The sequence below is a fragment of the Staurois parvus genome, unplaced genomic scaffold (genome assembly GCF_062004578.1).
Source record: "Staurois parvus isolate SC_StPar_1 unplaced genomic scaffold, SC_StPar_1.0 ptg000725l, whole genome shotgun sequence".
Lineage (NCBI taxonomy): Eukaryota > Metazoa > Chordata > Amphibia > Anura > Ranidae > Staurois > Staurois parvus.
Window position 1 is genome coordinate 654,229 of NW_028318521.1, and position 27,804 is coordinate 682,032.

The window sequence follows — 27,804 nt, forward strand, 5'->3', positions numbered from 1 at the left end:
TGAAAGCAGATAAAAAGGAGAGACGTTCACTTAACCTTTGCATTGTGTGTCTGTCTGTGCCACACTAAGCATGGACAACAGAAAGAGGAGACGAGAACTGTCTGAGGACCTGAGAACCAAAATTGTGGCAAAATATCAACAATCTCAAGGTTACAAGTCCATCTCCAGAGAACTAGATTTGCCTTTGTCCACAGTGCGCAACATTATCAAGAAGTTTGCAACCCATGGCACTGTAGCTAATCTCCCTGGTCGTGGACGGATGAGGAAAATTGATGAAAGATTGCAACGCAGAATAGTCCGGATGGTGGATAAGCAGCCCCAAACATGTTCCAAAGACATTCAAGCTGTCCTGCAGGCTCAGGGAGCATCAGTGTCAGCGCGAACTATCCGTCGACATTTAAATGAAATGAAACGCTATGGCAGGAGACCCAGGAGGACCCCACTGCTGACACAGAGACATAAAAAAGCAAGACTACAGTTTGCCAAAATGTACTTGAGTAAGCCAAAAGCCTTCTGGGAAAACGTCTTGTGGACAGATGAGACCAAGATAGAGCTTTTCGGTAAAGCACATCATTCTACTGTTTACCGAAAACGGAATGAGGCCTACAAAGAACAAAACACAGTACCTACGGTAAAATATGGTGGAGGTTCAATGATGTTTTGGGGTTGTTTTGCTGCCTCTGGCACTGGGTGCCTTGACTGTGTGCAAGGCATCATGAAATCTGAGGATTACCAAAGGATTTTGGGTCGCACTGTAGGGCCCAGTGTCAGAAAGCTGGGTTTGCGTCCAAGATCCTGGGTCTTCCAGCAGGACAATGACCCCAAACATACGTCAAAAAGCACTCAGAAATGGATGGCAAAGAAGCGCTGGAGAGTTCTGAAGTGGCCAGCAATGAGCCCAGATCTAAATCCCATTGAACACCTGTGGAGAGATCTTAAAATTGCTGTTGGGAAAAGGTGTCCTTCCAATAAGAGAGACCTGGAGCTGTTTGCAAAGGAAGAGTGGTCCAAAATTCCGGGTGAGAGGTGTCAGAAGCTTATTGATGGTTATGGGAAGCGACTGATTTCAGTTATGTTTTCCAAAGGGTGTGCAACCAAATATTAAGTTAAGGGTGCCAATACTTTTGTCCAGCCCATTTTTGGGGTTTTGTGTGACATTATGTCATATTTGCTTTTCTGCCTCTGTTTTATATTTGTTCCAATACATACAAAGGGAATAAACATGTGTATAGCAAAACATGTGTTAATGCAATACCTTTTTTGTGTGAAATACTTGATTTTCAGGAAAAATATCAAGGGTGCCAACAATTTCGGCCATGACTGTATATCCACCTTTACAACATGTAATAGCCGTTATGCTGTCTATTTGCTCGACTGTCCCTGCCACAAACAGTATATAGACCGTACCACGAGAAGGTTAAGGGATAGATAGAACACTTATTGTCTAAACACTACAGGTACCACCACGGTAGAGACCCATCATCTTTAAGATTCATGGGCATAGAAATCATAGAAAATCATTGGAGAGGATCTAATAAGAGGAGACTTGTTGCACAAGCTGAAACTAAATGGATTTATAACATGAAAACCCTAACCACTGCAGGTCACAATATACACCCTGTTCCAAATTATTATGCAAATTATATTTTTCTCATTTATCTAAATAATTGATGTAAACAACAGTCAGCATAATTCTCATGTTATCAACTATTAAGAGTACATTTCAAATTTTATTGAACAAACCTCCTAATGATAACAGTATTTTTTTTAAACATAAAAAACTTACAATGCACTGTTCCAAATTATTACGCACAGTAAGTTTCAAAACACTTTATAGGTTGTAAAGAACTGAAAATTGTCATTTGTTGTGTTTGCAGCATATTTACTGAAATCAAAAGCTATTTCAATCAAACTTTTAACATTTTAACTTTTTAAACATTTTAACAGGTCACGTTACATTTTAACATAGGACCCCTTATTTGATAGCAGCTTCACAAGTCTTGCATCCATTGAACTTGTGAGTTTTTGGACAGTTTCTGGTTGAATTGTTTGCAAGATGTCAGAATAGCCTCCCAGAGCTGCTGTTTGGATGTAAACTGCCTCTCACCCTCAGATCTTTTGCTTGAGGATGCTCCAAAGGTTCTCAATAGGATTGAGGTTAGGGGAGGATGGAGGCCACATCATGACTTTCTCTCCTTTTATCCCCATAGCAGCCATTGATGCAGAGGTATTCTTTGCAGCATGAGATGGTGCATTGTCATGCATGAAGATGATTTTATTACAGAAAGCATAGTTCTTCCTTCTGTACCAGGGAAGAAAGTGGTCAGTCATAAACTCCACATACTTTGCAGAGGTCATCTTTACACCTTCTGGGACCCTAAAGGGGCCGACCAGCTCTGTTCCCATGATTCCGGCCCAAAACATGACTCCACCACCGCCTTGCTGACGTCACAGCCTTGTTGGAAAAGGGTGGCCATCTACCAACCATCCACTACTCCATCCATCTGGACCATCCAGGGTTGCACGACACTCATCAGTGAACAGGACTGTTTGAAAATTAGTCTTCATGTATTTTTCTGCCCAATGCAGCCGTTTCTGCTTGTGAGCATTGGTTAGTGGTGGCCGAATAGAAGGTTTATGCACAGTTGCAAGGAGGACTCTACACCATGATATCCGTGGGACTCCAGAGGCACCATCAGCTTCAAATATCTGTTTGCTGCTATGTAATGGTATTTTAGCAGCTGCTCTCTTGATCCGATGCATGGAGCTGGCAGAAATCTTCCTCAATGTGCCTTTATCTGCACGAACCCGTCTGTGCTGTGAATCAGCCACAAATCTCTTAATAGTGCGATGATCACGCTTAAGTTTTCGTGAACTATCTAATGTTTTCATACCTCGTCCAAGGCATTGAACTATTTCACTCTTTTCGGCAGCAGAGAGATCCTTTTTCTTCCCCATATTGCTTGAAAATGGTGCTCTGCTTAATAATGTGGAACACCCTCCTTTAGTAGTTTTTCCTTAAATTGGGCTCACCTGCCAATCTAATTATCACAGGTGTCCGAGATTGTTTTCAGTGATCAAAAGAGCCCTGAGACACAATGCCATCCATGAGTTAAACTGAAAAACAAAATATTTAATCTTTGTGACACTTAAATAGAATTTGCATAATAATTTGGAACAGGGTGTAGATGTGGACATCAATTGATTTACCGACAACAGCTAGAATTAGTTTTCCCTCATTTGAAAATATATTTTTTACAATTTTTTATGTATTTTAACTTATATATTTTTAGTCTCCTTTTGCTCTCTTTGGATCAAATTATTTTTCAGACCAATTTTTCTACATTTTAATGTGATTATTTGATATAGTAGTAGTATGTGTATATATAAGATTTTTTTGTTATTCTGGTACATTGTTGGCTATTTGATTCTATACATGTTTTCACCTACCCTTTATGTGTGTTTTCACAGACTCATTTATCCATTATTTCAAGCATTATATATACTAATTGGGAACTTGAATATATATATATATATATATATATATATATATATATTATATGCACTATGGTATTCTGGTGCATTTTCTGGGTATCTGATTCTATAAAATTTTTACACATTTTATATCTTTGAATATATTATCTTTTTGAAATTTTCACCTTTTTTACTACAAATCCTGAGCTTGATCATCTTATCCGAGATTGCTCTGATTTTATGTATATATTAATTTTTATTCCAGTGCATTTTCTGGGTATCTGCATCTATAATAATTTTCCACATTTTATATCTTTGACTATAATATTTTTTTTGGAAATTTTACCTTTTTTTTACTACAAATCCTAAGCTTGATCACCTTATCCGAGATCGCTCTGATTTTATGTATATATTAATTATTTTTATTATGATCAGCTCTTTTAGTTTTTATTGACATACTGATGATTTATTCATTTTATTATCTCCTATGATATAATATTTATTTTATTAACTTATCACTTGTCATTTATCTACATGGATTTTATATTAATGTACTTACTGTCTGCTAACAGACATTAACTGCAGCTCTGCCTCTTATGATTTTTAGATATTTTTTCCCCCTTTTTATTTGGTTTTGAGTAACCTTACTGATCCATGAAACAACGTTTTTACCCCTAATTACACTTTTTATCATTCTACGAGGTATATGGGTATTTACACCCACTTGAAGGAGCTGCCTGGTTCGTCTGCATCGGACCAATGGAAAATGGCGCATGTACATGCACATTAACCAGCTTTGGATTCGATTCATTCTAGACTATGTACCGGACCAAAGGAAAATGGCGCCGGCCATCTCGCGCATGCACAGTCCGTTTTAATCTCCAGCAAGATGGCTCCCGCTAATTGCTCTCCATTTTCGGTTATAAATTTACTCCACCAGACGTCAGGCTGCATGGCACACCCCTTCTGAAGGTGTACGAAACGCGTCTTGGAGGAGCCTGCACGCCGTGAAGTCACGCAGCCGGATCACGGAGGTCCGGCGGCCATTACTAGACACCAGCTGGTCAGTGCTCTCAGCAGCTTTATGCTGTAAACTTTCTGCTGTTAATTTGCACAAGGAATTTATTCATGTATGAATATACTTACTGAATTTACATTCCCACATTAAATATTATGGTTAAATACTACACTATGGGTATTTCCATTCTTGCTCTGCATTGAGCATTTAAATCACCCAGAGCACCCCCTGGTGACCTTCCCAGTACACTGAAGAGGATGCACCCTTGTCCTTAAAAGGGGACCTCTGGTTGAATTACTACCCTACAAACCCTGATGATATCCATCTATCCTGGGTTGCTTCCAACACCATCCTAAGAGGGATTCCCAGCAGACCTTCATTTATTAATACGCTGCGCAATACCTTTGCGCATCTGGTGAGTGCGCATTTTATGTTTCCTGCCTTTCACCAAATTTTGTTGATTTATGAAACTGGGAATATTGGAGTCACCTTGAGCTTTTATACTCATTTATACATTTATTACGGACTGTAATTATATTTATGAAATATATGTTGTATGCGTGTCAGGATTATATTTTTTAGTGCTGCACAAATACTTTATATTTCTCATACAAGAGTTTGGGGTGGCAGCCCCTATCCAGGGTGTAGGAACATTCTACTAGAGCATTGGCAGAAAGGGCAGGTGCCTCATGGGAAGACATCTCAAGAGAGCAGTTTGGTCCAATGACCACACGTTTGTAAAACACTATGTGGAGCTTCTTTCTAGCCAGGACTTGGCATTTGGAAGGAAAATTCTGCAGGTAGTTGTCCCTCCCTAAGGTAGGAATATTACTTGTTTATCCTCTCATGTAGCCATCCTGGAAGAAGCATTGGGAAAACCACGGTTACACTTACTGGTAACAGTTACTCCAGAGTGACTTTTTTTTTTCAACCTGACTTTGGCTCTCTCACCTTTTTGGGTGAATTTTCGGGTTTTTTGCATATTTGGTTTCCCCTTGTGCACACTGGTGGTGGTCTTCTTTAGTTAACAACTGAGGACTAGGGTGAGGGGGGACCTTTTAAACTGTTTTCTGTATTGTGTTTGCTGTAGAGGCTGAGTCAGTATCTCTTATGTAGCCGTCCTGGAAGACCCTTGGAAAGACAGTTACCAGTAGGTGTAACAATGTCTTTTTTTTTTTCTTCCTTGAGGATTGATGTAGGCCACTGCCATGTCACTGTCTGCTTGAATTTGCATTAGGTGATTAGTTAATGTCACAGTCCAGAGAAGGAGAGACAGGTGAATCATTTGACATTACAGAATGTTGATCAGAAGCTTTGCTTCCTTTGGTAACAAACAGCCCTCCATCAGTAAAGTTTCCAGTACTCCTCCCAAGACTAAATGGTTTTGTCAGTTATTACTACTTTTCACCAGAAGGGGACAAAGCATTTGCCTCCCATTAAGGGCCAGAGACACAAGCCACCATGTCAGGGAAGACAAGGCACAATGACCAAACTGGTCTAGGAGTGATTTGTCCCATGCAAATAGGATGTTCCTCTGCAAGGCAGTCATGTGAAACTGGGTAAATGTTACTGCCTCAGAGAAACACACCATTAAACCCAGAAGTCTCAAGTCAACTGACCTGAGATGCAGCCCTAGCCAGCTTTTCCTTGGGTAGGTAAATTCCGGCTGGTGTGGTGTCTGGAGTGGAATCTAAGTACTCCAGACACTGGGCTTAAGCCAGTCCCATTTCTCCACATTTAGTAAACAGCCAGATTGAAGAGTGATGCCAATGTTAGTCTTAAGGTTCAGTCTCCTTTAGAGAAGATCATACACAACCTATGACCAATATGCCATAGAAAGGCTAGAATTATGACTTGGTAGAGGGCCACAGATTGGTAGTGACTTTCCCCCACTGTAAAACAGAGAAACTGCTAGTGGCCTGGAAGGATTGGGAAGTGCTGCTATGTAATGCTGATGTCAATTGAGGTCAGAAAACCCCCCTTGTGTAAAGAGACAGTAACAGAAATTTGAACTTTTGGGGATAACTAAAGGCAATGAGAACTTTATGTTCCTAAGGGGAGACCTGAACAATTCCTTTGGTTAAAAGTCTCTGGATTGCCTGATAAAGGCATGCCAAACTTTGAGGAGAGACCAGGAGACTTGACCTAAAAAAAAAAAAAAAAAAAAAGAAACATCGGCAGAAGGCATGCAACTCCAGTTTGCATCTGAAGGAAACCACATCTTGCATCTATGTGTCTGCTACAAGTGCCCTCAAATCCTCTGAGAAAGCTGATGGACTTTCCCCACATTTAGGTACACAGCTGGGACTTCATATGGATGAAAGTTTGTGAGTGTCTGTCAGGAATGGACTTGCCAGTAACGGTGGGACTCACCTGCCTTGTGGGCTGCAGTACCAGGGCTGGCCAGTGAGTGCTCTCAGCAATCAGAGACTCAACCCTGCAGCCAGCCAAACACCTAAAGCTGATTATGCAGGTGTATTTATGGGATGGCCAGACCTGCAGTCTGGGCCTTGATGTGTGTTTTCCATGGGCCCCTGTACCTTGTAAACCTGTGTTCCTGATTCCTGTGTTCCTGTAGTGCGTTCCTTGTTGCCGACCCTGCCTGTTCTGATCCATGCTGACATTCTCCTGCTCTGACCCCCGGCTCGTCCCTGACCATCCTTCTGCCTGATCTTCTGTACCGTGCTGCCCGTGAGTTACTGAACCCGGCGTGTGACCTGACTACCCTTGTCTGCTGCTTGTACCGTGCCTGTCCCCACCGTTACAGACCTGGCTAGTCTGACCACGACGCTCCTGACTGTCATCCATCCATCCATCCCGCTCGGACCTGGACCTGCCAGCACTCTCTACCACAGCCGGACGCACTCAGGGGTCGCGACCTAGTTCCAGTCTTCACCAAGTACATCCCCACCATCAGGGGCCCTGGTGAATAGCAGGCTGGGACTTAGACCCCGCGCCCTGAGGAAATCCGTGCTGTGGGCTTGGCCTGCCTGACCATTCCACCTCTCCAGCCCTGACTGCACTGTGTACCTATTGGTTTGTTTGTTTGCTCTGTGTACCTATTAGCTTAAGGTTAGCTTGTTTGCATTGTGTTTGTTTATTTGTGCAGCTGATAATAAATATTATTATTATAACATATCTGAAGCCTGCGTTTCCCTGCGTCAGTTCACATACCTCTGGTCATACCCTGGAGCCCTGACAGTGTCAGAACCTGGATCCGAACCGGGGCCTTCTGCGGTGCGTGTTTCTTCTTGCTGAGCCCCCTGGAATGCTGGCCAGCTCCCTTGACAATTATTTGGATGATCCTGCCTTGACCTTGTTTGTCATGAACCTTGAACCCCTTGCTCCTCCCATGAACTTCCTGATATAAGCCATGTCTCTGCACTTCCTGTTTGCCAGATTATTGTGCTCTCCAGCCAGTATCTTGCTCCTTGCCTTCTCTGCTGTTATCCATATTTTGCTAACACTCGTTATTGACCCTTGGCTTGTTCTTGACTACGCTCCTACCTTATCCCAACTTGCGACTGCTCATTACTGACCTTGGCTTGTTTACTGACCACGCTTCTGTTTCATCCTTACCTGCTTAATACGCTACTGGACCTTCGCTTGCTCACCTCCTGGTGGGGTGATCCTGAGGACCGCAACCTGGTGCTAACACGCAAGAAAATCCATCTCCACCATCAGGAGCTCTGGTGAACACCGGTTGGTGCTTAGACTCCGCACCTCGGGTGAGCCCACTCATCCGCCACGGTGACCTGCCTGTGTACCTATCCTGCTGGTTTCAGGTGAGCCTTTCCACTGCTATAGCAAATGGTCTTCGAGCCTGACCCCTGATCATGAGCTTGGTGTGCTTGGCCTGCCAAGACCCCCTGAATCCCTTGTGTTTTTGGTCAGCTAAGAGGCAGTAACAGCCCATGGAGTATAAAAGGGCTACTTAGCAATAGGAAAAGAGGTAGTACTTATACATTTCTGATTCCTGTACTTACAGGCCTCTTACCCCCTGGAATATTCTTTACAATTTCATCCAGCCTGTTCACCTGTTATTCCTGACACAGAGCCATAATTGAGTGCATTTCACCAGTTGTGGCATGGCCCTATTCACTTGACTTCAATTCCCTCAAATAGGTTGAATTTTGGCAATGGTACTGCCAACTGAATGCCACATGTAGTTTAAACCTTTATAGTTGTACAGCCCTGAGCAGGTACATGTCCATTTTTAGGTGGGCAGTAAAGTCACTTCAGATTCTGTCTGCTCCAGTTTTGGTAAATTACTTGTTATTGTGTGTTTTAGGAAAACTTGCTAGCTGATTACTGATAAAAAGTACAAGAAATTTTAAGATACTCACATTTTTTCAATTAGTTCTTTTTCATCAAGAGCACCTGGAATATCTCTCTTGTTTCCAAGTACAAGAACCTACAAAAAAATGAGAATATTAAGTGCATTTCAGATTAATATTTTACGGCTTTGTTGACATGCTTTAATCAGTGTCATTGCTGAAGTAAAAATGTTGGCACTCTTTTTAAGATAACATGCTAAATAATACGCAATAAATAAGCATCTCAAGCAATAGTGAAATCCTAAAACCTCCACTCTCCATCTATGTACATATGACTTCTAGCTACGCCCAGTATTTCAGAACATTTAGTGAGCTAGCCAGCAAGCATAATGACTCAAATAATAAGAAAAGTATAAAATGCTCTTTGTTGGTTGTCAATCTTATTCTATTGAATAAAAAACCCAAATAACGAGATTCATGGCATCAAAATCATCACTGAGGTTGAACTAGATGGACGTGTCTTTTTTTTTCAACCAGACTAACTGCAGTGCTCAGCATAAATGAGTACTTTCCTTTTAGAATCAAGATTTACTATGGGACACTAAACTACAAAATACTCCCACAAATGTGGGCCATTGATTGCAAACAAGATTTGTTAATTTGCACACAAAAAAAATATTTTTCCTAACAAATTCATTCTAGACCACTTTGCAAAAATGAACACACCCCAAGGAAAGTGTCAGAAACCAGGATAAGACCAGAAATGTGTGGACTGACACAGGGAATCGCAGGCTTCAGGTGTGATGTAAAATATAATTTAATGTGCACTACCACAGTGTATAACAACATACAGTGCAAACAAACCCAAACAATCAAAACCCTTCACCCAATATATGTATGTACAGCAATCCAGCATAGGGGAAGACAGGACACAGGACACAGAACAGGTAGCAGGGGCTCAAGGGAACAATAAACCAAGGCACTGATTGCAGGCCTGGTTACAGCTTAAATACACCTCCTGCAATCAGCCTCAGGTGATGGCTTGATTGCAGGAGGTGAGATCCTGGCTGCTGAAAAGCACCCGCTGGTAAGAACTGGTACTGCAGCCCATCAGCACCACCAGTGGTGAGTCCTTTCCTGACAGAAAGTCTGAGGAGCAAAGCTAAATTTTAGTAAACAAAATCCTAATTAACAAGAACTCAACTACAGGTGAGTCTAATTATACATTAAACAGGTGTCCAGAAGACAGTTGATTATAAAAGGGCATTATTTAAAGAAAGTCCCTTTCCATTTCATGCAATGGTACCACATGGAAGAGAAATGTCATAAGGACTTAGAAAGAAAAGAAAGGTGAAGGCTACAAGAAGATCAGCAAAGCTTTACTTATCAGTCAGAATACTGTATCAAAAGTGAATCAAAAATTTAACAGATATGGAACTTCTACCATCTCACAGAGACGTCCAGGCTATCCATGGAAGTTAACACCTCAACAGGAGCATCTTCAGATGAGAAGGGTTGAATAAAATTGCCATGCAAGTTCACTACAGTTAGCTAAAGAAGTAGAAAGCCAAACTAGGGTGATTGTTTCCAGTGACAATGCGGCACAACTGCAGAGGAATGGTATGCATCGGTATCGTCCACAAAGGATGTCTCTCCTAAAGCCCATGAACAAAAAAGCCTGTCTAGAATTTGCCTGGGCCCATGCTGAAAAAAGAGGACTACTGGGACTCTGTACTCTGGAGTGATGAGACCAAGATAAATGTTTTTAGTGATGACTTCAAAACTTATGGCGTTGCAAAGGTGAGGAGTTACAAAGAAAAATGCATGGTGTCTACAGTGAAACATGGTAGTGGCAGGGTCCTTATGTGGGGCTGCATGAGTGTTGCTGGTGTCGGGGAGCTGCATTTCATTGATGGTGTCATAAATTCACAGCTGTACTGCTCTATATTGAAAGAGAAGATGCTATCACCACTCTGTGCCCTTCCAATATGACAATGATCCAAAACACACATCTAAGGCCACTGTTGCATTTCTGAAGAAAAACAGGGTGAAAGTGATTCAGTGGCCGAGTATGTATTCTGATCTGATCCCAATAGAACACCTATGGGGAATTCTGAAGAGACAAGTTGAGCATCACTCTCCATTCAGCATCCAGACGGTAAAAGAGGTTGTTCTGGAATAACGGAAAAAGATATACAGTATGTTGCAATATGCCACCAACTTGTTCATTCAATGCCTAGAAGACTTGGTGCTGTCCTTACAAATCATAGAGGTCATACAAAACACTAGATGTTGTAGTTTTTGTTGTGGAGTGTATTCATTTTTGCCTCAACTAATTTGAGTAAAACGGAAGATTTTGTAGCCTAAGTTATATTATTAACCGTGTGCAAATATATAAAAAGTATTGCACTAAGGATGAACAACATGCACCAAACAATATACAGAAAACACAATAAAGTGTACTAAATAAATAGTGCTAAATAAATAATGACAGTCCATAAAGGATCCTTCAATTTGCCCTAGACGGTGGTGGCCACTCACATGGGTGATTTCTGGTTGGAAAAAAGAAGAATTTTTTGATTATTTGCACTTTGAGAGAATTTTTTCATTCACAGAGACTGTTTTGTAATTATCTTTCACATTTGAGGACTTTCAGCACTTCAGGCTCCCATATGGACTGTCATTTATTTATTTAGTACTATTTATTTAGTACACTTTATTGTGTTTTCTATATATTATTAGGTACATGTTGTTCACCCTTAGCGCAATACTTTTTATATATTTACGCATTGTTTAGGAGGGGATATCCCTTTTGGTGAGTTTTGCTGCTTTGTGTGGTGCGGATGTGTGACATTTGCGCAGGTTTTACTTTTATTCATATTATTAACCTTACTTTCATGTAATGAGCTAAACAAATGTTCTATAAAACAAAAAAACAATTGTCAATTTTGGAAACTGTTCTGGTGTTCATTGAGATATTAAAATCTTACTTTTCAAAAGGGGTGTACTCCTTTATGCTGAGCACTGTATGTAACTTCCTCAGGCAAGGTGTGTTGAGAATCTATTAATTGTTATATGCAAGGCACAGGTGTCTCAAGTCTCGAAATATAGAAGATATGTAGAAACATACAAAGGTATGTATAGTATATGAAAAATGTGTCTCCCAAATTCTGTTTACGAGTTAGAAAATAGTTTTTTTTAAAACAAAGTAACATTTTTAAAAAGATAAACAAAATACAGTAGAATGTTAGCGCATCCAGGACCTTTACCTAACAGTGGTCAGGTGCTAGTGGAGTCAGATTGTGAAGAAAAAAAAATATTAAAATAAATGCACAGAACGAAAGATAAGAAAATAAATTATAAGCTCATGTTCTCATAATATCACCAAAACATTTCTCTCTGCTATTCCCAACACTTCCTGCTCATTGCCGCCTGGTATGCTTGTCTCCAGGAGAACTCCAGATCTCCATTTATCTGAACTGCCTACCCCAATCTGTTTGGCTATCCCCTACTCAGTCTGTGTAACGGAACCGGAACCCAGACCGCACTGAGTTTTTCCGTTATAGCACAACTTCCCCTGTCCGAACACCATCCACGGACCACGCCCTTGAAATCCCTCAGGAAAAAGACAGCACCCAGCTCTTAAAACAGAAAGCAAACTCTTTTTATTTTAACACAAAACACAGGATATATACAGAGGGCGGGGAAACACAACCAAGAAAAGGAAATACATCATCAGCCCTCCCCATCCCACCAAGACACAGAACAATGGGATGAAGCACATGGCAAAGGACATTAACCAACCCCCACACCAATACACAAACAGTACATCCCATAATAGTTGGCTGGACAGGAAGACAGCACAATGGGGGGTAGCACATGGCAAACAGACAATGGACAGCCATGTGGCCTAGACAAAGGAACACACACAATACACAAGACTCAGACATTCACATACACACCCTGTACCCCTTAAACAGGCACAGGGTGGGTTAAACAATGATTTGGGGAGATGATACAGAGGTCCCCCCACCCCCAAAAGTCACTCCCGTCACAGTCTGCCTTTTGGAAATAATTCAAAATTCATTTCTTCACCAAAGCCTACCCCCTGCCCCCCTAAAAAAATTATTTTAGTTTTCTCCATCACAATCATTTGCCCCTTTACCCCCCACCCCACTGCATTGTAAGCAGGGCCCTCCAAACCCTCCTGTGTTGAATTGTAATATACTATAACTGTAATATACTATATTTCTCTAATATTGTAAAGTGCCACGCAAACTCTTGGCGTTATATAAATCCTGTATGTTAATTAAAAAAAAAATGTATCAATTTGTTACAAAGTAGAATAATATTGTGACAGTGGACATGGTCAAGTGGTAGCACTGAGGTAGGAAGCAAATCATCATACAATGTAGTCTCTTTAAGGGATTACTGGTCAAACATTTATTTTCAAATATCCATTAAAATAAAACTGTATAATTGCAGCATAAAACAAACACAAAGCACTTCTTATTTCTGCAATATAGTCAATGCAGCAGGCTTTCACTCGGCCTCAACAACTCATAGTCTAGTGGATGAATCCTTTCTGCTTCTCCCACAGCAAGCAGTGAAACACACTGGGGGAGATTTACGAAAACTGATGCACTCAGAATCTGGTGCAGCTGTGCATGGTAGCCAATCAGCCTCTAACTTCAGCTTGTTCAATTGAACTTTGACAGTAATGCTGGCCATACACTATACAATTTTCTGTTAAATTTCTGCTCAATTTCCATTAGATTTACCTTCAACTATGTAGTGCAAGAACCTGCTTAATTGGATACAGTTGAGAGTTTTGTTCAAGTTTGACCTCCTATTATATGGTTTTTGGTAAATCCAAAGCAAAATTCTCAAGAAAATTGTATAGTGTATGGCCAGCCTTAGGCTGGATTTACACTTGAGCATAGCGTCTTTTCATACAGCATTGTTCAGGCATTTTTGAGCTTTGATGTTTTTTCATTAGCCAATAGAAAACATTATCATCTGTTTCATCATTTGTTGCTATCTGCTTCCTAGGTGAAATCTCTTTTTTTCTGTTTTTCATTGTTCTCCCTGTTCTTTGTAGTGTTATGTGCTGTACCGTGCTCTGCAAAGATGAGCGATGATGAGATGGCGTGTTTTGTGGCAAGCAGCCAATGTTACATCATATTTGCTTCATGAAAGAGCGAGGAGGAGTAGGGAATGCAGATAATGGATCCATCCCATAATTCCCAATCAAGAAAAGAGAGGTCAGTTCTGGGTCATGTACAGTTGCTCATGAAGAAAAATGTTTTGAGTATACCAGGATGTCCATAAAAAGGTTAGTCCAACTTCTTTTGAATTATGATTATTATCATTATTGCTTTCGTGTCCACTAAACCTCCCTTTTTTCAGGACAGTTTTTATGAGTTACTGGGTTTACTCACTCATTTGCAGCGAATGAACACATACTTTTGTAATAGTATACCTCCTGTTGAACAACAACTAATTGTCACACTGAGGTAATTTGTATTTTTTTTTTAATTCATTAGTACTGGTACATAAAGAAACAAATATATATGCATAAAATAAAAATCAAACATACTTGTCGAAAGTAATAGAAAACTTTACTTTTGTGTGAAAAAAAAGAAAAAAATATTATTCGAAAAACAAACATTTATTTTTTTGTCAACATAGATGTAGAAATAAACATGAAAACTACATTACATATATTTTTAATAATAACATGTAAGGCAAAACAGCCTCTGCATTGCCAAAACTTGTTATACTCCATGATGAAAATACCAGCATGGATACAGGAGTATGACTTCCAGTCCTGGTCACACATGGATGTCCACACGTCCAACAACAAGTAGTTCTTCCCAGAATGTAAACATATGTTGGACATTAAGGCCATAAGATCTAATTCAAGAGGATTAGACCACCTCTAACACTGCCAAGTGCCCAAAACAAATAACAACCCCCCCAAAAAAAAAAAAAACAGAAATAGAGCTAACAAAGCTCAAGAAAAAAAAATGAGGCGATGGTAGGGGTGAGGGGAGTTGGCTGGCTCACCCCATTCAGTGATCAGTTGGAGGAATAGGGATTTTGAGGAACTTACTGCCAATTAGAAGAATGTGGTGTTGGTAGAGGAGGGGGGAGGCAGGATGTGGTATTGCAGATGGTGGGGGGCAGAATATGGTGTTGACAGATGAGGGAGGTCTAAAGAATGTGGTGTTGGGGGGGGGTGCCGTAAGGTGGTAGAGGTTCAGAGGAACTATATGTGGTGGTTAGTAGGACAAAAGTGCCAATATAACGTATGGTACCTGCCGACATATCTGCTTTGAGTTCTGATGGTACATTCTCCATAATGCCTCCCAGACATATTGCAGAAAAGTGAACGTGACCTGTTGGAGTTTGTATTTTGACAAAATGGCCATTATGTTCAGCATACGGTTAAATTCCGGGTCAAAAGTCCTCCTTCTCATTGCACATGTGTTTGCTCTTGGAGATCCCCAAGGGCAAACGGGTGGTGTGGAATCCTAGTCTACCACAGGTGTCCCAGAGTTAGAGCTTAATGGAGTCGGCATTGGCTCTCTAGAGGTTCTTGTCCTGCTTGCATCTGGATCCAAACCCTCATTTTCAGTAGGATCCTCCCAGCAGCTTTCCATACTGAAAACAGAAAATTTTTGTTAGAATCTGCTGTTTTCATTTTTTTAATGACATACATACAGATGATAGCTTATCTCCCAAAGACACAATTGGCCAAAGAAAATCCAAATCTTTGGCATGGACATAGTCTGCTGGAGAGCACACCGCAGATCCACTCTTGAACTCCCTTAGCTGACAGTGTCGAGTGTACATATCCCGCAGACTCTTCAGAAGCTTCACTGGTAAAAACAATATCAATTTATTCATAGGTACCTAGCAACCGGACAATCATTGGTTAGTCTACACAACGCCTTTTGGGTTGGAAAATTTACAAGTTACATAGTCCATAACACCTGCTCTGCTATTTGGGATGTATTTGAAGAATGCTGTTATGAAAAAACCTATAACAGAAGAATGTTCACAGATCTCTGAAGTTTTCTGAGAATGGTGCAATTTCTCAAATTGTGTTGGAGCAATTGATGGGAAACACATAGGAATCACAAAGCCTATGGGCAACTGAAGCCAATACTTTAATTACAAAAAATATTATTTGTTTGTTTTATTTGCAGTGGCTGATGCTAATTATTGCTTTCGTTATACTGACATTGTGCCATATGGCAGCAGCTCTGACTCAAGCATTTTTGTCCATTCTTCATTTGGACAGATGCTGCATACAAATAGGCTGGACCTTCCTGAAAACAGTCCACTCCTGGGCACAAATGGCCCGACCCTACCAAGTGTTTTTGTGGGGGATGAGGCTTTTGCCCTGGGTGAGCATCTGCTACAGCCCTATTCAGGTCACAATCTAAGTGAACAGAAGAGTGTTCAATTATCGGCTAACAACAGCATGTAGAATTACTGAATGTGTGTTTGGAATTTTGTCCAACAAATGGCGTCTTCTACAAAATCCCATTGTCTTGAACATGCAAAATACAATCAGTGCTGTTAAAGCTGCATGTGCCCTGCATAACTTTGTTAGACAGTGCATTAGATTCTTTTTTGGAATCATTAATATACAGTATGGAAATAACTCATTGGACTGGGTTCGTCGAAGCAACCAAGGTACACATATCAGGGATCAATTTGCATCCTACTTTGTCTCCAGCAAGACAGGTCCCATGGCAGCTAGAGAAAATTGAATAATTGTACATTTTGAAAAACATATAAAGTGTTACACTGTCTCTGTTCATAAAACTATCTTCTAAGCTGTACTGAATAATAAAAAAAAAATGCTTTACTGGCAAGCAGCCTCATTTGTTTACATATATGTATATCTTTGTTTACATTGTCTATACAATATCCAGTGCTAGTGGTCAGAGAGTGCCCTCATGTATTTGTATTGTGACATGCTGACACCTACAGTTGCAAGAAAAAGTATGTGAACCCCTTGGGATTACGTGGAGTTTTGCATGAATTGGGCATAAAATGTGCTCTGAATGTCATCTAAGTCACAACAATAGAAGAACACAGTCTGCTGAACATAATACTATACAAACATTAGATGTTGCCATGGTTTAATTGCACATAACATGTAAACATTCACAGTGCAGGGAGGAAAAAGTATGTGAAGCCCTAGCTTAATGACTTCTCCCAGAGCTAATTGGAGCCAGGAGTGAGCCAACTTTGACTCCAATCAGTGTGATGATATTGGATGTGTTGCTGACAGCTGTCCTGCCCTTAAAAAACACACACCTGTTTTGGGTTTACTGGTTTTAAGAAGCACTGTCTGATGTGAACCATGCCTCGCAGAAAAGAGCTCTCAGAAGACCTACAATCAAGAATTGTTGACTTGCATGAAGCTGGAAAGGGTTACAAAAGTATCTCCTTGAGCCTTGATGTTCATGTGTCCACGGTAAGACAGACTTCTACAAATGGAGAAAGTTTAGCACTGTTGCTACTCTCCCTAGGCGTGGTCGTCCTGTAAAAATGACTGCAAGAGCACAGCGCAGAATGCTGCATGAGGTAAAGAAGAATCCCAGAGTGTCAGCTAAAGACCTACAGAAATCTCTGGTACATGCAAACATTTTTGTTGACACATCTACAATAAGGAAAACACTAAACAAGAATGGAGTACATGGGAGAACACCACGGAGGAAGCCATTGCTGTCCAAAAAGAAGATTGCAGCACGTTTGAAGTTTGCAAAAGAGCACCTGGATGTTCCACAGCACTACTGGCAAAATATACTGTGGACAGATGAAACCAAGATTGAGTTGTTTGGGAAGAACACACAACACTATGTGTGGAGAAAAAAAGGCACAGCACACCAACATAAAAACCTCATCCCCACTGTGAAACATGGCGGAGGGAGCATCATGGTTTGGGGCTGCTTTGCTGCCTCAGGGCCTGGACGGATTGTTGTCATTGATGGGAAAACGAATTCCAGAGTTTATCAAGACATTTTGCAGGAAAATGTACGACCATCTGTCCACCAACTGAAGCTCCGCAGAGGATGGGTGATGCAACAGGACAATGACCCAAAGCATACAAGTCATTCAACAAAACAATGGCTGCAACAGCACAGAATATGCCTTCTGGAGTGGCCCAGTCAGAGTCCTGACCTCAACCCGATTGAAATGCTGTGGCATGACCTTAAGAGAGAGATTCACACCAGACATCCCAAGAATATTGCTACACTGAAACAGTTTTGTGAAGAGGAGTGGTCCAAAATGACTCCAGATCGTTGTGCAGGTCTGATCTGCAACTACAGGAAACGTTTGGTTGAGGTTATTGCTGCCAAAGGAGGGTCAACCAGTTATTAAGTCCAAAGGTTCACATACTTTTTCCTCCCTGCACTGTGAATGTTTACATGTTATGTGCAATTAAACCATGGCAACATCTAATGTTTGTGTAGTATTATGTTCAGCAGACTGTGTTCTTCTATTGTTGTGACTTAGATGACGTTCAGAGCACATTTTATGCCCAATTCATGCAAAACTCCAAGTAATCCCAAGGGGTTCACATACTTTTTCTTGCAACTGTATCTGTGTGTGCCTCATGTATTTCCCCCCCCCCCCTTTGCTGGCAGCTGGGGGGGGGGCTCACAGGAGCAGAGGGATGGTGGGTGGGTCTTGTAAGTGGTATTTCTTAAAAATGTATAGATAAATATAAAGGCATAAAATATCACTTGGGTGGGTGTGGGGGGTGGTTGGGTTTGTATGGGTTGGGCCTACCTTTATCATCCTTCACAGTTGCATTGAAGTCTGCCCAGTTTTGGAGAACTTGGCAGCCAGTCTGGGCCTCTTGCTCACTCGGGACTTGTAGGATGGATCTTTTGGATCATACAGGCAGGGGTGCTGCTTCGCCATCCAGAGACACTGCCTCATCCATGTCTGCTGAACAAAATGGATGTTTGTGCATTTCCTGGGAAATATTTTGGCATTTCCTTTTTGGGAGTTAACTTTCATTTGAACAGAAAAATGCGCCAAAACATGCGATTTTGTGCATTTCTATTCATTTATATGGAACTAAAAATGCACCAAAAACACACAAATTTGCTCAATTTGAGCGACAGAAAAAGCTCCAGAACTGATTTGAGCTTGAGGAATTTGGCTTCTGGAGACTTGGAGTGCAGATGTGAACCATATCCACTGATTTAACTTCAAGCTTCAGATTTTGCACCATGCAGTTTTGCACCCCTTCCCCCATAACATACAATGAATTCAATTCATAGCATAGCCTCTGCCTCTAAGGTTTACCAGTCCTTTTAAACAAGCCAGGAATCTTGACAGGTTGATTTGTGGAGCAGGGCTGCATGGCTGAAAACCCACTCAAACTCTTTTGCTTGCTCACTACCTGCCCTGACCATGAGACGATCGATTGGATTTCACTTGCTTGCTACCCACTCTGACCTAAGAATATTCCAAAACCAGTCAAGAGATTACAGGCACCCTTCAACTCTTTTGTTTAGTCCCAGTAGTGCCATATGGCCAGGAATAATAGGATCATGTTCTAAGACCTAGGGGCAACCAAGTACCAATAGGCCTGCTTGCATTAAGGCAAATTGCTTGGGGACTGCTAAAGACAGAAGAAACACCAACCAGCTATAGTTCCTGACTTGGGCATTGAGCTGTTCATTACACTTGTCCCCGGTGATCTCTTTGATGTACTTAACCAAGGAGGGACCGAACAGAAATTCTCCTTCGAGGGGTGAGATGTTCAAGGCATTCTGACATGGAAGTTTAGGTGGCCAGCATTTATACCAAAGAATCCTCCACATATGGAAAGAAAGAAGGCTTATCCTGAGGATCTGATGCATCTGCCAAGCTTTTCATGTAGTAACATAAGGCCACAGGTAAAAGCTCTAGTTGTTGGTGTAAGGATGAAGCTGGGGTCCAGGGCTATGCACTTAGCTCCTTTCTGGAAAACTTTCCCTGTCAGGTCTTAAAGAAGACTTTTAATGTTTTATCCTCTGGGTCCCTAATGACTTGACCTCTGGAAAATGTACCCCCCTTCCTGACTAGACCATTTTTTGAAATACGATGCTGCGTTACTTTAACTGACAAATGTGCGGTAATGCAATACTGTACATAAATGAAATATGTAATTTTTCTCCACAAATACAGCTTTCTTATGGTGGTATTTGATCACTTCTGAGTTTTTACATTTTTTGCGCTAAAAACAAAAATCACAGACATTAAAAAAAAGTGTGTATATATACATATATATATATACAGTGGGGCAAAAAAGTATTTAGTCAGCCACCAATTGTGCAAGTTCTCCCACTTAAAAAGATGAGAGAGGCCTGTAATTGGCATCATAGGTAGACCTCAACTATGAGAGACACAATTAGAAAAAAAATCCAGACAATCACATAGGTAGTGAGGAAGTGACATGAGGAAATATGCCATTTAAAAGCCTGAAGGTGGTCATTGGATTTTGGGGGCCTGTGTGTGGCTTTTCCAAATTACCTCTCTAGGGGGGTCCTGCTGAGGAAGTGGACCTCTCCTTCGGTTGATCCCCCCATTCTCAGGCCTGTCAGGTCCTCGGTGATCCCGATTACAGCATCCCCTTCCTCAAAGGACCCTGCTGGCAGCAGGGCAATGACAGTGACCCAGGCTATGTTAGGAATGAAAAAGGATGTGGGAAGCGTGTGCATTAAGAAAAAGATCTTTTTGCTAGAAAGGCTGTGCAGCATGCCTTATATTCCCTATTCTGCACTCTGCATTCTGTCTCATTCTTAATAACATTAAATCAAGTTAGTGAGAGGGCTGCTTTTTAGTGTACTTTTCACATTGTATGATTATCCTTTTTCCTCTGGCACCCTAGCTGAAAGCCCCCCTTTTTTTCCACAGACATATACTTACCTCAATATTGTTGCTGCTTCCTTCTCAGTTTTTTGCCACTTGGCATTGTAATAGGGTGTTTTGTAATGGTGTTTTTTCTTTCTGTTGGGGCCCATTAAAATTTGTACTATGGGACCCTGTAATTTCTAGTTATGCATCTGCAGCCTTAACACATTGCACTTGCTTACTGCCCCACATGGGATCATATCGGTCAGAATGGGTCCTAACGCTTTACTGCATGGGAGTACATATTGGATTAAATTTTAAAGCTTAGTCTGATAGTGACGGAACACAAGTGAGAAAATAATAAAGCTTCAAATAGACTTAAATAACTTTTGCCATTTCTATTTTAATTACATTGACTCATATTTTGATTAGTTACCCCCTTTTCAATACATTTTTAAATATTTGATGTAATATTTAAATTTTTATAGATATATAGATATATATATATATATAATCAATATTTTGCATTACCATACTTTTATTGTATGAGTACTTTCTGCTTTTTTACTCTTGGGGCATAGAAGATTTTGGTAAAATTTGCTGGGCCCTGGTCTCTATAAGGTTGAGAACCACAGCCCTGTGTATCACTCCCAGCTATCAGTTATTTGCTAATGTCCTTAGACGATGTACAGTGGGGCAAAAAAGTATTTAGTCAGCCACCAATTGTGCAAGTTCTCCCACTTAAAAAGATGAGAGAGGCCTGTAATTGGCATCATAGGTAGACCTCAACTATAAGAGACACAATTAGAAAAAAAATCCAGACAATCACATTGGCTGATTTGGAAAGAATTTATTTGCAAATTATGGTGGAAAATAATTATTTGGTCAATATCAAAAGTTCATCTCAATACTGTATTATTAGAGATGAGCGAATCGAAGTAGGCGAAGTGGAATTCGCTTCGAATATTAGAAAAATTTCGAAATTTTTCCTAAAATGGCGGCGACATGTGCGGCGACGGAGCGGGGATGTCTGGGAAGGTGCGCAGACAAGGCGCGCTGACCCATAATGCATTCATTCATGACATGTGATCGCATTAGCCAATCAGCAGCCAGCCAGCCAGCACTGTGTAATGGTCGAGCTATAAATGGCGGCCATTTTAGAATTCTCCATTTGCCTCCAGTCATTCAACAAAGGCAGACCTGGCTGTATTCAGGGAGAGAGTTAGGGACATAGAAACGTTACTTAGGGCCACAGAAACGTTACTTAGGGCCACAGAAACTTTATTTAGGGACACAGAAACGTTACTTAGGGACACAGAAACGTTACTTAGGGACACAGAATCGTTACTTAGGGCCACAGAAACGTTACTTAGGGCCACAGAAACGTTACTTAGGGACAGACACAAAATTGTTACTGAGGGACACAGAATTGTTACTGAGGGCCACAGAACTGTTACTTAGGGCCACAGAAACGTTACTTAGGGCCACAGAATTGTTACTTAGGGACAGACACAGAATTGTTACTGAGGGACACAGAATTGTTACTGAGGGCCACAGAACTGTTACTTAGGGCCACAGAAACGTTACTTAGGGCCACAGAAACGTTACTTAGGGCCACAGAATTGTTACTTAGGGACAGACACAGAATTGTTACTGAGGGACACAGAATTGTTACTGAGGGCCACAGAACTGTTACTTAGTGCCACAGAAACGTTACTTAGGGACACAGAATTGTTACTCAGGGACAGACACAGAATTGTTACTTAGGGACAGACACAGAATTGTTACTGAGGGACACAGAATCGTTACTGAGGGACACAGAATCGTTACTTAGGGCCAAAGAAACGTTACTTAGGGCCACAGAAACGTTACTTAGGGCCACAGAATTGTTACTTAGGGACAGACACAGAATAGTTACTGAGGGACACAGAATTGTTACTGAGGGCCACAGAACTGTTACTTAGGGCCACAGAAACGTTACTTAGGGCCACAGAATTGTTACTTAGGGACAGACACAGAATTGTTACTGAGGGACACAGAATTGTTACTGAGAGCCACAGAACTGTTACTTAGGGCCACAGAAACGTTACTTAGGGCCACAGAATTGTTACTTAGGGACAGACACAGAATTGTTACTGAGGGACACAGAATTGTTACTGAGGGCCACAGAACTGTTACTTAGGGCCACAGAAACGTTACTTAGGGACACAGAATTGTTACTTAGGGACAGACACAGAATTGTTACTGAGGGACACAGAATTGTTACTGAGAGCCACAGAACTGTTACTTATGGCCACAGAAACGTTACTTAGGGACACAGAATTGTTACTGAGGGCCACAAAACTGTTACTTAGGGCCACAGAAACGTTACTTAGGGACACAGAATTGTTACTCAGGGACAGACACAGAATTGTTACTTAGGGACAGACACAGAAACGTTACTTAGGGCCACAGAATTGTTACTTAGGGCCACAGAATTGTTACTGAGGGACACAGAATTGTTACTGAGGGCCACAGAACTGTTACTTAGGGCCACAGAAACGTTACTTAGGGACAGACACAGAATTGTTACTGAGGGCCACAGAATTGTTACTGAGGGCCACAGAACTGTTACTTAGGGCCACAGAAACGTTACTTAGGGACACAGAATTGTTACTCAGGGACAGACACAGAATTGTTACTTAGGGACAGACACAGAATTGTTACTGAGGGACACAGAATCGTTACTGAGGGACACAGAATCGTTACTTAGGGCCAAAGAAACGTTACTTAGGGCCACAGAAACGTTACTTAGGGCCACAGAATTGTTACTTAGGGACAGACACAGAATAGTTACTGAGGGACACAGAATTGTTACTGAGGGCCACAGAACTGTTACTTAGGGCCACAGAAACGTTACTTAGGGCCACAGAATTGTTACTTAGGGACAGACACAGAATTGTTACTGAGGGACACAGAATTGTTACTGAGAGCCACAGAACTGTTACTTAGGGCCACAGAAACGTTACTTAGGGCCACAGAATTGTTACTTAGGGACAGACACAGAATTGTTACTGAGGGACACAGAATTGTTACTGAGGGCCACAGAACTGTTACTTAGGGCCACAGAAACGTTACTTAGGGACACAGAATTGTTACTTAGGGACAGACACAGAATTGTTACTGAGGGACACAGAATTGTTACTGAGAGCCACAGAACTGTTACTTATGGCCACAGAAACGTTACTTAGGGACACAGAATTGTTACTGAGGGCCACAAAACTGTTACTTAGGGCCACAGAAACGTTACTTAGGGACACAGAATTGTTACTCAGGGACAGACACAGAATTGTTACTTAGGGACAGACACAGAAACGTTACTTAGGGCCACAGAATTGTTACTTAGGGCCACAGAATTGTTACTGAGGGACACAGAATTGTTACTGAGGGCCACAGAACTGTTACTTAGGGCCACAGAAACGTTACTTAGGGACAGACACAGAATTGTTACTGAGGGCCACAGAATTGTTACTGAGGGCCACAGAACTGTTACTTAGGGCCACAGAAACGTTACTTAGGGACACAGAATTGTTACTCAGGGACAGACACAGAATTGTTACTTAGGGACAGACACAGAATTGTTACTGAGGGACACAGAATCGTTACTTAGGGCCACAGAAACGTTACTTAGGGCCACAGAAACGTTACTTATGGCCACAGAATTGTTACTTAGGGACAGACACAGAATTGTTACTGAGGGACACAGATTTGTTACTGAGGGCCACAGAACCGTTACTTAGGGCCACAGAAACGTTACTTAGGGACACAGAATTGTTACTCAGGGACAGACACAGAATTGTTACTGAGGGACACAGAATTGTTACTGAGGGACAGAGAATTATTACTGAGGGACACAGAATTGTTACTGAGGGACACAGAATAGTTACTGAGGGACACAGAATTGTTACTTAGGGACAGACACAGAATTGTTACTCAGGGACAGACACAGAATTGATACTGAGGGACACAGAATTGTTACTGAGGGACACAGAATTGTTACTCAGCGACAGACACAGAATTGTTACTCAGGGACAGACACAGAATTGTTACTGAGGGACACAGAATTGTTACTGAGGGACACAGAATTGTTACTCAGGGACACAGAATTGTTACTGAGGGACACAGAATTGTTACTCAGCGACAGACACAGAATTGTTACTCAGGGACAGACACAGAATTGTTACTGATGGACACAGAATTGTTACTGAGGGACACATAATTGTTACTCAGGGACACAGAATTGTTACTGAGGGACACAGAATTGTTACTCAGGGACAGACACAGAATTGTTACTGAGGGACACAGAATTGTTACTGAGGGACACAGAATTGTTACTCAGCGACAGACACAGAATTGTTACTCAGGGACAGACACAGAATTGTTACTCAGGGACAGACACAGAATTGTTACTCAGGGACAGACACAGAATTGTTACTGAGGGACACAGAATTGTTACTCAGCGACAGACACAGAATTGTTACTCAGGGACAGACACAGAATTCTTACTGAGGGACACAGAATTGTTACTGAGGGACACATAATTGTTACTCAGGGACACAGAATTGTTACTGAGGGACACAGAATTGTTACTGAGGGACAGACACAGAATTGTTACTGAGGGACACAGAATTGTTACTCAGCGACAGACACAGAATTGTTACTCAGGGACAGACACAGAATTGTTACTAAGGGACACAGAATTGTTACTGAGGGACACAGAATTGTTACTCAGGGACACAGAATTGTTACTCAGGGACACAAAATTGTTACTGAGGGACACAGAATTGTTACTGAGGGACACAGAATTGTTACTGAGGGACACAGAATTGTTACTGAGGGACACAGAATTGTTACTGAGGGACACAGAATTGTTACTGAGGGACAGAGAATTGTTACTGAGGGACACAGAATTGTTACTGAGGGACACAGAATAGTTACTGAGGGACACAGAATTGTTACTTAGGGACAGACACAGAATTGTTACTCAGGGACACAGAATTGTTACTGAGGGACACAGAATTGTTACTCAGGGACAGACACAGAATTGTTACTGAGGGACACAGAATTGTTACTGAGGGACACAGAATTGTTACTCAGCGACAGACACAGAATTGTTACTCAGGGACAGACACAGAATTGTTACTGAGGGACACAGAATTGTTACTCAGCGACAGACACAGAATTGTTACTCAGGGACAGACACAGAATTCTTACTGAGGGACACAGAATTGTTACTGAGGGACACATAATTGTTACTCAGGGACACAGAATTGTTACTGAGGGACACAGAATTGTTACTCAGGGACAGACACAGAATTGTTACTCAGGGACAGACACAGAATTGTTACTCAGGGACAGACACAGAATTGTTACTCAGGGACAGACACAGAATTGTTACTCAGGGACAGACACAGAATTGTTACTGAGGGACACAGAATTGTTACTCAGCGACAGACACAGAATTGTTACTCAGGGACAGACACAGAATTGTTACTGAGGGACACAGAATTGTTACTGAGGGACACAGAATTGTTACTCAGGGACACAGAATTGTTACTCAGGGACACAGAATTGTTACTGAGGGACACAGAATTGTTACTGAAGGACACAGAATTTTTACTGAGGGACACAGAATTGTTACTGAGGGACACAGAATTGTTACTGAGGGACACAGAATTGTTACTCAGGGACACAGAATTGTTACTCAGGGACAGACACAGAATTGTTACTGAGGGACACAGAATTGTTACTGAGGGACACAGAATTGTTACTGAGGGACACAGAATTGTTACTCAGGGACACAGAATTGTTACTCAGGGACAGACACAGAATTGTTACTCAGGGACAGACACAGAATTGTTACTGAGGGACACAGAATTGTTACTGAGGGACACAGAATTGTTACTGAGGGACACAGAATTGTTACTCAGCGACACAGACACAGAATTGTTACTCAGGGACACAGAATCTTTTAATTAAAGAGTATGTCAGACAACATGCATAGGAGTGGCAGAGGAGGCAATGTTTTAGGAGCGAGCAGATGTGGCAGCAGAGGAAGGGGTCGAGGCAGCACTAGTCGCAGCCAGAGGCCAGTGCTCCCGGTGTCATCCAGCGGTCGTGTCTCCACCGACAACCCTGCCGTCATCGATTGGTTGGCTCGGTCGTCTTCCTCTTCCCAGGTCACCTCTGACACCTACAGCCAACGGTCGGTGGGTACGTCAGACACAACCGTTAGTTGGCATGGCCCGGGAGCAAGCCCACTGAAATCACGTGTCCTCGACCTGCCCCTGTCCTTTGGTGTTCCCTCACCAAGCGAAGTATCGTATGCTGTGGGCTCAGCCCCACTGTACAGTGAGGAAGAGCTAACAGAGGGCGGTCAGGAACGGGGGGAGACATCCGCCTCTTCAGCAGCCAGGCGAAGAAGTAGTGGCGAGGAGAGTGGCTCGGTAGCCGGTCTAGAGACAGGTCTGTCTCCTGACCCACACGCAGCCGAGGGGGCTAGTAGTGAGGCGGAGACCCTAATTGATGATGATGAGGCTGATCGCACTTGGCAGCCTCGTCGTCATCAGGCTATTGCTTCCGCATCATCAGGAGAAGAGGGTGGCAGCTTGGCAGCGAGCAAAACAGTCGGTGGGTTGCCCAGGAGGCAGCAGGGTCGCAGCAGTGTCAGTGGAGCCAAACGGCCACGGAGTACAGCACCAGCTCCACTGCAGCCTACCACCACGGCCAGTAGTGGTGCCGGTGTGCACGGAGGAAGCAGCAGTCAGCCAGTGAGGAGTATCGGGGGCAAAGTTTCCTACTCGGCGGTGTGGCAATTTTTTGTCAAGCCGCCCGAGGAAGTAAACGTAGCCGTATGTCGACTATGTGGCCAGAAAGTCAAGCGTGGCCAGGGGGCCCATGTTGGGACTACAGCGTTGCGGCAGCATATGCAGCGTCGCCATTTGGTGGTCTGGGAAAACCGTGATAAAGATACGGCGGTTCTGCCCGCCCCAGCCCCCGCTCCATCACCCGCTCCGTTACTTGCTCCGTCACCCGACGTCAATCGCCCTCTATCAGCCAGTCAAGGCTCCAACACCTCTGCTGAGGGGAGTTGTCGCTCGTTGGCATCTTCCGCTCGTTCTG

At 42.1% G+C, this 27,804-nt stretch overlaps 1 protein-coding gene across 5 annotated transcripts in view; it reads right to left on the reverse strand.

The window, feature by feature from the left end:
* LOC149445363 (ADP-ribosylation factor-like protein 8A) overlaps positions 1–27,804 on the reverse strand; it is a 480,831-nt gene that overhangs the window by 183,873 nt on the left and 269,154 nt on the right. For 4 of the 5 annotated variants that reach the window (XM_089653882.1, XM_089653879.1, XM_089653880.1 and 1 more), the window contains one exon: positions 8,839–8,906. In XM_089653882.1, the coding sequence (XP_089510008.1) occupies positions 8,839–8,906 (68 nt within the window). Of the gene's footprint in view, positions 1–8,838; positions 8,907–14,421; positions 15,436–18,585; positions 18,745–27,804 lie in introns of those variants that run through there. The other variant, XM_089653881.1, reaches the window with a different exon arrangement.